Consider the following 13,691-nt stretch of genomic DNA (forward strand, 5'->3'; position numbering starts at 1 on the left):
TAGTAATTCAATCCCTCAACGAGTTAATAAATAGCTTTATTCAAAAGCTTTTTGTTGCTGTTAGCTAATTCTGATGAAGCATTTCATAAACAGAAAATGATAATGAGTAGTTGGTTGTACAACTTAACCTAAATTCAAAGTTTAAACAATCAATTAAAGTACAAAAATATAGAAACATACTGTAAATGTATTACATTTGGCGTGTACGATATTTGGTGGAAATTCAATTTTCAACATGTTAGCGCAGATTTGATTTAGCGTTATCTGAATATGCTAGTTATAAATGTTTGATATACAAGACTTTTAGCGATGTACTTGACTTAGCGGACCCTGCTTTCCGCCAAAATCGCTAAATAGAATACACCACTAAATGTAATACGTTTACAGTATTCAATTACCTCAATATTTGATACCTGGTTTTACTATCAAAGAATTTGTCGCCATCTAAAACCTACGAAACATTATTAGAGTTAAATTCAAAATATACATATTCAGCATACTTGATAAGATAATTGATTTTTTTCTTTACAGAAAATCAAACCATGACCCACAATATTCTCAAAGCTTAATTAGCACATTGTTTCACAGTTTCCTCTCTGATGAAAAATGCAGAACCGACATCTTTCAGAAAAACTAAGTATGTAAAAATGCTTTGTCTGCAGGAGAAAAATTGACATTGATTCACTCGGGAATAAACTGGAAGTCATATATAATTCATTATTCCAAATCATGAACAGTTCCAATGCATTCATTTTCAGATCAGTTATTCTCCAAATCACCTTACATAATCTATTAGAATTTGATGAACATACAGGAAGAATTTCAGACAAGAAATTCTATTACGTAACGATATCATCAGACATTAACAGGTTTTGCTATGTTCGCTCTGCTAACATAAAGCTGAGTCCAATAATTAGTCCTATAAGAAGGGAAATCGTCAGAACACAAAAGACAATGATGATCGTCTTACTGTTGGCAGTCCTGGTGCGAACCGTTGAAATACCCTGTAATATAGATATACAAAAATCAGTACACTTCCAAAGCAACATTTACTAAGATTTTACATGTTATAATAAACGAAGGAGATGGTAGATTCTTTCTGAAAACTTCGTTAAAAATAACATCGAAACTGAAGTAGAATTCTAGACTGGGCGTTTCTCCTCTGTACATCTGTCTGCATCCCTCTGTCTGCTTGTCTAACAGTCCGCCCCATTTGATTTTTCAAATCTTAAGACAACTATAAAGATTAAAATAGGTATTGAAATGAGTTTGGTTAATAACTCTTGAAGATATCAGAAAAGATATCATTTCGTTTTGCTTCGTTGATCCTGGACGGAATTATGGTCTTTTTCTAAACTGCACCGAATTTCAAACTTTGCTTCTCAAGACTTGTTCCCAAAGTTGCAGATATCTAGCGGATTGTTGATATGTAGTCAAGCCTGACAAGTTAAAGATCAAGTCTGCATTTTGTTCCAGTGTATTGAGTTAATCTTTTTTCCAAAATTAGGAGATGCAGCTCTCGGACAAAATCTTCAATGGTTTGAACAATAACGTAGACATGAACAAATGGTCCTAAAACACATCTAAAAAATATACGCATACTTGTTTAAACTATAAAAATGCTGTCTTCTTTTGCCTTGGAGAATAATTGCAGGTAAATCTTTTCTTCTGTTTTTATTTTAAAATTATATGACCGTGAACCATGATAGTCCAACTTTCTACTAATAAACAGAACGAAATTAAGCATAAATTCCATTGTGGAATAGGAAATTGGGAATAAAAGCAATTGGCTTCAATGACCTCGATCTTTGAGATTTAACTTTTAATCAAGTTTGTGAAATCACAAAAGCATAAGCAATAATTAGTAATATCCCTAGTCATTTTTATTTTGAAATTTAAGATAAATAGTCCAAACCAGACCATTGACTTTAAATGATGCGTATGACACAATTTATAAAGTAGATAAAGGATTTGTTTGGATTTAAACGTATTCTTTCACTAAGGAGTTTTTTTCTTTTTGTGTGTTATGTCATTGACCGATTTCAATACAGTTTGTTTTGCCGTTCACGTTTTTTTTAAAAATATTTTTGATAAGCAAGCATGGATATGAGTTAATGATACATCACAAAACAGATGGCCATAGCCATAAATAAATATTAATTTATAAGTAAAAGTCATTAAATACTTTTCATTTTTTTCTCTCTCGATGAAAATGGGTTAAGAAAGCAAACAATAATCGATCTCATTAAAACTACAAACAATACAAAGATGTGAACCGGACATAAAATTCAGAGATGGGATCAAGTGCCTTGGAGAAGTAGCCATCCCTTGTTAACCGGTCACATCCATCGTTAGCCCTACCTATGTATTGAAATGTTGCAAATATTGTTAGGAGAAGCAAACACCATGTACAGGTGATAGTGGAATGATATCTTCAAAACAATCAGGATATCACACTTTTGTTTTATTTATGAGAAATCCTAATTTCTGCTTTACAATTGTATATATTCTGAGTATCATGCGAAGCCCCTTATGCAAATAATCCAACGTTTCCAACTGCTGTTAATGCCCTGGCATACCCTACTAATCTAGACACTGATTCCTTAAATATACAATAGAGAGCTTCAAAATTTTTGTCTAAACCAATATGATAAAAGGAAGTCTTTCCTGGTTATTCCTTTTTAACTGTCTTGAAAATAATCACTTACTCTGTGTCTCCGTGTGCGTTGATGGGCTTGATCATATGATCTATAATACTTCGGAAGGTCTCGGGGACTTATAAAACTATCATCGTATCCTGGGAGTGTATCTGTGTATGGTGGTGGATTCAAAGGCGCGGATCTGTTCTGGGTAAACCACACTCCTCCGATTCCTGCGGTCTGAAGTGTGTTACTCGGGGTACCTGAACGCCCAGCCACGTCATTATAAGATGGCGGAAGGTCACCTTGACATAAGATAAATCGCATAAGTATTCGTTCGAGAAACTGTAACATTCAATATTACTTTATATTGCTACATTGCATTCTTCATTATGAATATTAGTGCATACAAATTTAATTTTTAGTTCCTTGTTCTACTTTTAAGTCAACTTGATAAATAAAATACAATTCTTCTGGTGCAAAAAATATTTCTTTTTCTTTTCCCATGGATATAAATCGTGCCACTTTAATAGCATTCTGTAATATTTTTTTTACTCTTCATGAAAATATCAACAATAGCAAAGAAGAAACTTTATCAGTATATGGAACAACATACTCGAGTATTCAAATTTAGGAAGATGAAGTAGATACTAAAACTCTAGGACTTCTAATGTATTAAAATCACAAAATTGTTAAACTATAATTAACAGAATCAAAATGCATCAATAATTACGCAATACATCCAATTTCTCATGATTTTTTTTTTTTGCAAACTTTCTGATATTACAGTCAACTAATTTTTTCTTCAATATAATATAAATAGACCTTTAAAAATTTGGTAACAGGAGTAAAAGTAAAATATGTGGAAAGGGTACATGTTTCAATAATAATACCCCAAGCGAGCGACAAACAAAGCAGTGTCTTCAATCAAAGTTTTCTATATTGCTTGAAAATGGAGGTTTCTTGGTTGTCTATCCGATTTCTCTCATATATATGAACAAAATGTGTAGACGCACAAAAATCAAAAGTATTACATGTACATGTGTATTATGAAAAGCTCTCTTTAAACATTTTTTTCCCGTGTGTCTATCTCAACAATCTTATAAAATCGATATTTTGAAAACACTAAATGTGCTTTACATGAACTTTGATCTTGTTTTTCAAATACAGCCTTTCTTCAGGTGAATGTTAACAGTCGTATTTGATTTTTAAAATGTGATGTAATTTCTCATATAATTTTTGTCTACAAATAGCACGTGCATGGAGGAAAAGGGTCCATTGAGGTGCGATTGTCCATAATGAGCTAGTTATTCTTTTGGAATTCGATCCTTTCTCTGATTTTTCAAGGGCCCTTTTGGATTGTTCCAAACTTGTAACATTCCTTTGGATGTTTGAATTTGATTACTATTCGTTGTTTTGATTGTATTCTCTTAAGTATTATGCCGGTCATTCCTTAAATTTTAATACCTGTTATTCAATCTCTTTCAAATAAGCATTATTTGTAAGTTAATTTCGAGGTCATATATTTCAATTTAATGAGAATTTAAATCGAATTATTTGTTTAACGTTGCCAAGTTTGAATCAATTTCTATAGGACATTGAGGCAGTGTAATAGGTATCCCAATGAGTGTTTTGGACTCCGTGTCTGGTATCAAATATTTGTAACTTTATGACATGTACTTTTAAACTATTTATTCATATTTTTAGTATTAATTTCTATTAAATGAAAACATTTTCAATGAATTTGACAATCTGTTTTTAAAACATAAAAATCATTTTTTTAAATTCTCAATTTTCCAGTACGTTTCATTTGTAAAGTACACGTGAATGATTTTAGTGCACTCTGATTCGATTAATTCTTCTGTCAAATGTAAATAAGAAAAAAGCAAAACTCTTTCCCATTGCTTAAAAAATAGATATAATTTGTACTGCGCTTTAATCTTTTTTAACGTGCGCACTTTTAAGGTGCAAATGTTACAGTGGCAACTCACGTGCCCAGATTGAATGAATAAAACTCATAGAAATGTCTTAATGGTTACCAATAAACTTTTCTGAATGTGGGTGTGTGTTTCTCAATTACCTCAACGCATTTGATTCTATAAACAAAATCATAAAAGTTTCTGGTGTTTTGGAGCTATGGTTACCTGTTCTGTGCAAACGTTGCATATACTACAGAGGTTTTATGTTCGACTCCATTTTCTTGATATGATCAAAAATGCAATTCAAGAATAAGACCCAGTAGTTAAGTTTATCGAAGGCTTAGTAATCTGTTTTCTTTGTTAGTACGTATAAGTTCCTGAAGCTACCCCTATTTTTACATATATAAATATGTTGACAATCTTAGATTCTATGGTATCATTTAAGGTAGGATTCTTCTCATATTTCTTGTATTTAAAAATTAACGAAAATAAGACGAAAATAATCCCATCCACATAATCTGCAGTAAATCGGTTTTGTTATTATAATATTTTTGTAAGATCATAAACATTCATGTATAATTATATCAATTATATTCTAATATAAATGTATGTACAAAACATTAAATACAAATTACGTTTTACTAAATATTAACAAACACTTTTATTAAAATGATTTAGTATATTAAAAACCAAGGATACATGTAAAAAAAAAACACATTTTTTTTTACTTCTGAACAACAATTTTACAGGTCGACAGGCTGACGTGGACAGGTCGACAGGTTGACAGGTCTGACTTCACAGTACTATTGATGTCAACCTTCGACCCGTCTACCTGTCGACCTGTCAACCTGTCTACCTGTCGACCCATCGACCTGTCAACATGTCGACCTGTCTACCTGTCAACCTGTCGACCTGTCGACCTATACTAAGTGCACATTACATTCATTGATAATTTAAATAAAATCATATGCAAGATACATATCTTGTTTCGTACATTTATAATCCATTTTATATAATAATTGCTTGACAATATTGAATGGAATTGGTTTATATAACTAATTTACCAATAATGGCCCCAAATATTCATTAATATTTACATTTGATTCATATGCAAAATATGCTAATTTTGCACATTTATGAATATAAATGAATATGCCAAAAATATATATTCTTACGAGAAAAAAAATTGGAACTTTTTTTGTCTTATATTGTACTTGAGCCGAAATTTTCTCAGAATCAAGAAGACAATATCAGTAAGTGATAGTATCAGTGAGATTAAATTTGACCGTTTTATATCAGAGGTAAGGCCAGGTCACGGTCATTATTTTTTCCCTTGACATTATGAATAAAAAAGGATACTGTTGCCAATCATGTGGTGCCTACTTCTATTTCAAAAGTTTAAAGATTGTTCTTTTTGCATAAAAAGATATTATTATATCGGGGTTATAGCATAGTATTATGAAATTTACATAAATAATTTAACTAAACTGGATATTGGCTAATCCGAATTTTCTTTGTTTTTCTTTATTTTTTAGGATAATTATATTAGTTATCTTCATATGCTTCCTATATTTAACTTTTTTTTATTTTCACATATTATAAAGTAGTCTTATAAAGGTACAAAATGATACAAAAACAAAAAGTTTTTATCGTTTACTCAGAGAGAAAAAATACTGTTTTATGGATTTTTCGCTCAAATCTGTACTTTGATTGGAAGCGTTTAAAAGCTATCGTAGTTCTAGTTTGTTTGGAAAATCATATTAATTTGATATATTTTGAAAGTTTAGTCCCTTATTATTAATTTAAATTACATTTAAAATTTATTCAAGTCTTTGATTGTGTAAACCTTAAAATTAAATTCATTGTTCTGTTATAATTTTTGAAAAGCATAAAAGAAGATATTTTCATACGCCATCATTCCGCCAAAAATATAGTTCCTGCTAGTTTTCAAACGCAGTTTACCATTTCTATTTAACGTTGTACAATTGTGATGAGAAATGAAAAATATGGTCTTTTAAATCCCTTACACCTAAATATATGATATATATAAGCAAATATACTTCGAATGTTTTATCTAGTCAGAAACCAGAGAAGAATCCATTTAATGCATATTTAATGAATTGCCTTGTGAGCCAGATTAATATTACTGGTTGTTCCCTTTGAATGCTGCATATAGTACTGAGTATATCGAAAATATGAAAATTGCATGTAAAACAAATAATTCAGTAGTTTGACGGGTCTTTTTTTTCGTGTACACGTATAACCCTTTTGAACTTCATCAAAAATGGCGCCGTTTCTTGAGATTTAACTAGAACTTGAAAAACCATAATTCCAAATATAAATCAGGGAATTTTTTTTCTTTAGTTTAGTTGCCATAAAATAACACGTTAAATGTGGTTTATACTTGTACAGTAATTTCCTGTATATATTTTCAATTAAGTTCAGGTGAAATGTGTTCAAAAATATTTTGGTTAGAAATGTTTTCACACTTTATAAATAAAAAAAGTTTTTTCAGTCCATGTTTTGCGGTCGGTAGAGTGCGTGAATAATGGATTATAATATGTTTTAATCAATACTCTTTTAAAATGAGAAAATGATATTACATCTAAATTTCTATAACTGAAAGATTCGATTGTTTATACTCCTACTTTTCATCTACCCGAAGCATACGTAAATGAAAAGTTGAACTTGATTAGCGTAAATGTCATGCGAAATTCTACACGGGTTGGTGAATTACGGTGGTTGAGTTTTCATTTAACTATTAGAGAGTGAATCTTTACAGTAGGCCTCGGTGCGACAACACCATTGTTCTGATCTATTTAATCCTTCAAGGTTTTTTGTTGTCAATAAAATCAATGTTATCTTATCTCTGAATTACCTACTGCACATTTATTGATCTATTCTATAGACTTTTATTGATGTAAAATCAATATGATAGATAACTAAATCCTATCTATTTTGTTTAGCTAAATGAATAAACATTTTGCACTTTGGTTTTTAATGACATATGGAGATAACGAACAGCATTCAAGCTCCTAAGTCTATACAGACAGTACACATCAGTAGCAGCGCAAATACGGGCCTCTAAATTAAATCATCAGAGGTGGGTTCAGGTGCCATGAAGGAGTAAACATCCCTTGTTGACCGAAATAAGCTTCAAAAGAAGATTTTCTTACATTTTACCTTTATTAGAATACCAGTTATCTCTATGCATGACAAAATTAAACAAAATGTGCTTTTATTAAGTTTGTTGATAAACATGGAATATTCAAATTTAATGTGTTTCGGAATTAAATTGCCTAAACGCAAAGTGTTTGCATGACATTATGCCAATGCCCACTTGTAAACAAAATGATTGACTTGTTTTTTATCGAATTCTTCATTTTAAACTTGTTTATAACAGAAAATCTTTGATCTTTCAAAGGTCTTAAAAATTGAGAAATCGTCTGACATTCCAATTCAAAACTGAATCAAGTTCCTTAAGGTGAGATTTTTTAATAGAAAATGTAAAACATTCAAAGGGTATGCAAATAATTGCAGGAACACTCATTCTAAATGGTAAATATTCTATTTTTGAAAACTACACAAAGCTTAGAGAAAGAAAACTATCACAATGAATCAAAAGTGTTAGCATATCTTTGGGAATAAAAACATACAGGAAAAATATGATGAAGTCCAGCTCTTTTTGTGTACTTAAATTTTTTTGAGCAATTTAAATCTTTGTTTCGCTTTATGTTTGCTCATGAGCAATTGTGATTAATGGGTATCTTGTTAAATACGAAATTACTCATGAATACATAAATCTTTAACCCATAATATCAAATCAGCTTAGCGTAATCGCTTAAAATCGTGACTATGTATAGAACCTTCTACAAAATGTCAAAACCACACATCCAGTTGAAATTAACACACACTTTGTTTTTTTATGTTTCACTATTATGAAAGTAACGGTAGTGAAAACTCATATTTTTAACAGCGTTAAATCAATTTATAAAAATGTCAAATTAGAGATCTTTGATTCAAATTAAAATAACTGTTTTTTAACAAAATATGAAAAAGATTGCAAAGCATTGTTCTGAAATTTTTGTTAATGAATGAAGTGTTTCTTTATAATTAAATTATAACTTAAAAACATTGTATTTTTATTTTGTTTTTGAGATAAGAACCTTAGAAAAGCATATCAGAAATATATAAAACCAATTGTAAAAACTTTCTAAATATTAATATATGTTTATCCTTTCTAATAAACTGTATATGTGTTTACAAATTGTTATGAAATAATTTATAGCTGAATATATTCATTTTTCAGTAAAATGTCAACGTTTTTGTGACGTCTACATTATATTTTGGAGAGAATCATCAACACAGGATGTTTTTTATTTGGCAAGAACAAATGTTTTATTGAATCTATTAGAAAATGTGGAAATATCACACTTATGACATGCCCCTTCAATCAAAATTAAGCATTGATATACATTATTGATGATCAAATATGTTTTGAAGGTTTTTGTTTCCCTCTTTGATAAATTGATAAAGAATGACATCAACAAATCTCCCTTTCATTGACATTTTGATTCATGACATGAATCTTTGAACATATAATAAATAAAAACAGTAAATATTCTACAAATGATTTTTCTTACTAATTTACTTACCATTAATAGGAGAAACCTGTGTCATTACTGCATCGCTGTCATTTTTCCTGTCCCCAATAATCAATCGGTGAAGGCATTATGAGCTCATGACACCCTGTCCAAAACCTGTCTTCAAGTTGGGTGACTATCCAATTGTCAATACACACTGTCCCAACATATCAAGGGATCTTAGATATTTCGCTTATTCAAAATCAGATATTTAAACCTGTAGAGAACTTTCTGTCAGTTCTTTCTGCCTCTTGGTCTTTCCATTATCTTATTACTGAAGGAACTTTAAATCATGCATTATGTTTATATCAACAGCGACTTTAGCTGTGTTGTTTAAATGTTTTCCGTTTTTGATTGTGACCAGTAGACCAGAACTCCCCAATTCTAATCGATTTCGACCCACAAACGATTCCCTAAACTGTCAATTCCCTTCCACTTATTGATTTCTTATATTATGTTTTAATGAGGGGGAATATTCTCTAAGGATTCAGTTAACTAGCTTTATTTTATGATTTTCCATAAGAATATTTTTGTTAAATAAAAAATTCAATAACCAATTTATACCAGCTTTTATTAATCCTTTTGGCAAGATAACCATGAATCTTAAAGTCATTATCAGTATGAAAGAACTGAACCAAAAATGTCCAGAAATTTAATTTTTCATTTCCAACGTATTCCACCCTTTCTCTTGCATAGTGTTGCACTAATCAAAACCTTAATCTTGATAGAGAATTTTATGGGCTTATTCCTAAATTCTTATTTGAGCATTTTGTTACGTATATAATTTAATTTTAATATTTGATCTTAATACATGTACCTCTATAATTGTCTCGTAATAAAACATAATTAAAAAACAATTCATTAAGATTTATCTTTCTTTTTGAATGAGCCATGAGTGCACTAAATTACACTTTGTGCTATTTTAAAATATTTTTTTAAAGAATATAATATTGATTCTATCTTGTCAATATTTATATCTCCGTGCAAAGTAGAATTTACATCAGGCATTTTGTGGCAACAATGATCTCACATTGATTAAATCGTCTAAAATATTAAATCATTTAATATTCTTATCAACTAATCAATATATTTTGTTAAAGTTTAAAATTGTTTTTCGTATTTTAGGATTAAATTCTCAACAATATTGCATAATAGTGCAATATAAGCAATAATCTATTGAATCTCAAAATGCAGCTATAAAATCTTTTTCCCTTCCTGTCAATGTGATTCAGCTATCAAAGTAATTAAACCAGAACAACAGAAAAGGAAATGGGTTTGTTACAGAGAACATGCCTTTTCCTTAATTTTATTGTAATATAACATGACACATGTTGCTTGCATGACAGAATGTTCTAAATTAAGGAATGGGAATTGAACTATTATGTAGGGAAAAGAATAAAATCTTTAATAGAGATTTTTTTTTTTAAAAATGAATCTCTCTCTTACTCACGTAAGACGCCATTTGATCCATATCTTAGATTTTTAAGATATACACTTACTAGAGAAAGAAAGTTCTCTTTTTTCCTTTACTTGCTCCGTATAGTAGAAATAACTAACATTCGATGGGGGAACACGGCTTTTGTTCTATGAGGGAAGAAAAAAAAGCGATGGGTATATCAAAGGTCTTCGGTCGAAAGTACATGAAGTGGGAAAGTTTATCCTTCTCCTAATTGTCGAAGGAAATCAGATTTGATTTCACGTCATTCAGACTAGTCATGACAACAAAATGGGGGAAAAAATGCTTTAAATGAGGCCCCGAGTGGCAGAAAATAGCACGAAAAAGATCCTCCATTGATCAATGACGTTAGGTTGCACAGCAATATTAAATTTTGATTTTTATTCTTATGAAAAATGCATAATGTTGAGTAGGCGATATTGATTGAAAACAAGTTTTTGAGAGGTCTCCTATTCAGATCTGGTAAACTTCTTCAATGTTTTAGTACACAAAAAAATTTAACAATCCAGCAATGAACGTAAGTTTGTTTTGGTCCAAGTAGAGCAATGCTTGAGAATCAAGTGCAGGGATAAAGCCTCCCCTTGCAAATATAGTAGGCAAAATCAAAATTCACTAAACCCTAAATCCTTATGAGGGATTTAATTTAATTAAAAATACCGGGGTATAATTCCAGTCTCGTTTAAAAATGACAAAATCAGGAAGGTCGATTTATGAATAATTTTGCAGAAGCCATGTTACGACGTGAACGTCAACTGAAATACTTTTATGACACCTGAGTGCCGAGAACTACTTCTACGTGTACCTGTAATGGTAATATAGTAACTCCAGTTAAGACTTTTGATCATGAGTAGGACAAAAACATGAACCTTAGAAACACAAGAGGTTGGATCAGGTGACTTGTAAGAGAAATTATCCCCTTTATTGACTTGTCAAACCTATCTTTAGTCTTGTGTATTGATCAGATACTAATGGTAATCAATGTTATACCCTAAAATCCCTTTCCAAGGAGGAAATACTTCTAAATTATATGTCAGTTTTGAACATTTTTAATATACCAAACAACCAACATTAATTTGACGATAAATTAAAGTCCAACTTTTTTTTATATAATTCATAGATTCTTTTCAATAAAAATGGAACTGGTAAATTTCCTTGTCATTGGCCATTTGCATAATTATTTTGTTGAAAACATTCTTATTGTACACGCAAGTACTATGAATTTGATGTTTAAAAGATGCTTGAGTTTCTGATTGACAATATCTATGTGGTTTTTGGAGACCATACAATTTATTGGAATTCTGTGGGTACCAATTGCGTTCTGTAATTGGAATACTTATTTTTATACTCAAAGGAGGCAGATTTGTCCAAACATTTGTACTTGAAATGAAGAAAACACTTGCTGTGGCCTAACGACAAATTATCAATTGACAATGGTTATTTCCATTCTTATGTCGATACGACACATCCCGTTGAGCTTGAAATAAAAGTTATCACAGAGTCTGACACGTATGTTTCATGTTTGGATATTTTACTTGAAAGAGACATTATTTTAATCTAACTACCAAGCTCTATGATAACTGTGATGTCTTCAATTTTTAATCGTCAACTTCCCTTACTTATGCAGCAATGTACCTTTATCACCTGCATACGGGGTTTATATCTCACAGTTGGTTCGATACGCAAGAGCATGCTTTACGTATGTAAAATTTCTAAAACGAGGCAAATTATTCAAAAACACGTTAATGAAAGAAGAAATAGAAGTCTCGTTTAAAGTAATGATTTCGTAAGTTCTATGGTTCTATGGTCGATGCAATGACCTTTTCAGCAAATACAATTTGTCATTGAGTCAAATGCTGACTGACGTTTTTCATACTAATTGTTAGGCCGTAATTTACAAACTGATTCGTCGAATTGACTTTTTCGCTATTTTCTGATCAAGACAAGGAGCAAACGGCGGATGTGACCGGTCAGCAGTGGATGCACGCTCCTTCATGGCACCTGATCCAACCTCTGATGTTTTGGAGGTCCGTGTTTGCTCTGCTCCAAACTTGTATTGTTTTATGGACTTTGGAGCTTCAATACCGATCGTTATATACATATTTCATATACATAAATGGATAAATCTCCATAATAAATGAAACAACAAACAAAATACGGTCCGATGGTAGGTATTATTTAAAACAATGCGATTCTAACCAGAAAATGACTTTTGTAATCTTCCCTCTAAAAGAGGTTTTAAATACCCGAAAAATTAACTTACTTACATTAGTCATGCTTTGTTTAAAAACTCGAACCATCTTTATGTATTGCCAATCAGTTAGGATACATACATACCTTATTCAGGTGATGATTGAATACATGTATCACACATACATTAGGGAAGATAATGCCTGAAAGGTTGAAGTCAGTCCGCATGGCATACATTTCGTTATTATATGGCGATCGGCAATGGGGGATAGTAAAATATCCAAATAGGAAACAGATGTAAAAGACTGGTTTCTTTGATTTCGAGTACATTTGGACATATCGAGTCAACATAAAAATAAAATTTTAATTGTCATCGATACTTCTTAACATTATTAAGCTGAAGGTGACTACAATAGTTCTTTTTTCTTTTCAGAATGCAGTCTTTGAATAGATTCTTAGTACTTCGTAAGAATAGAAAAACAAGAGGCCCATAGTCTACTGTAATATTTCATCAGATATTGAAGATACCATAAAATTACATTATCTATCCTCGAAAGATGGAGTGATCCTTCCTTTGGATCAACTTCACTGCTGGTAAAGTGCGAATCGAGAAAATCTTGGTTTCGGTCACTCGCTACTATGGTTTACATCAATGAGGCAACACAGATCAATTTGACGTTCCGGCATGGCAGTTTATTTGATTAAGAGGTAATTATTAATGTTTGAAATGTTTTTTCTGTATTATTGCTTGTTCCATGAATATATACGCGAAAAACACCAGTAACTGCTTTAATTACACCTTATAAATGTTTGTTACTTGACTTTTCCATATAAGCAGTTTTCTTGT

At 30.9% G+C, this 13,691-nt stretch overlaps 1 protein-coding gene across 1 annotated transcript; it reads right to left on the reverse strand.

Moving 5' to 3' along the window:
• Nucleotides 1-403: 403 nt before the first annotated feature.
• Nucleotides 404-9,497, reverse strand: LOC134252723 (uncharacterized). The gene is made up of 3 exons (XM_062735229.1): nucleotides 9,214-9,497; nucleotides 2,709-2,944; nucleotides 404-1,004 (listed from the first exon to the last, which is right to left on the reverse strand). Exons 1-3 carry the CDS (start codon nucleotides 9,236-9,238, stop codon nucleotides 876-878), a joined length of 390 nt encoding a protein of 129 aa, XP_062591213.1. The 5' UTR covers nucleotides 9,239-9,497; the 3' UTR covers nucleotides 404-875.
• Nucleotides 9,498-13,691: the final 4,194 nt, after the last annotated feature.

This window comes from Saccostrea cucullata, unplaced genomic scaffold (assembly GCF_032062105.1).
Source record: "Saccostrea cucullata isolate Sc308-1 unplaced genomic scaffold, CSIRO_AGI_Scuc_v1 ctg1410, whole genome shotgun sequence".
NCBI classification, from domain to species: Eukaryota; Metazoa; Mollusca; class Bivalvia; order Ostreida; family Ostreidae; genus Saccostrea; species Saccostrea cuccullata.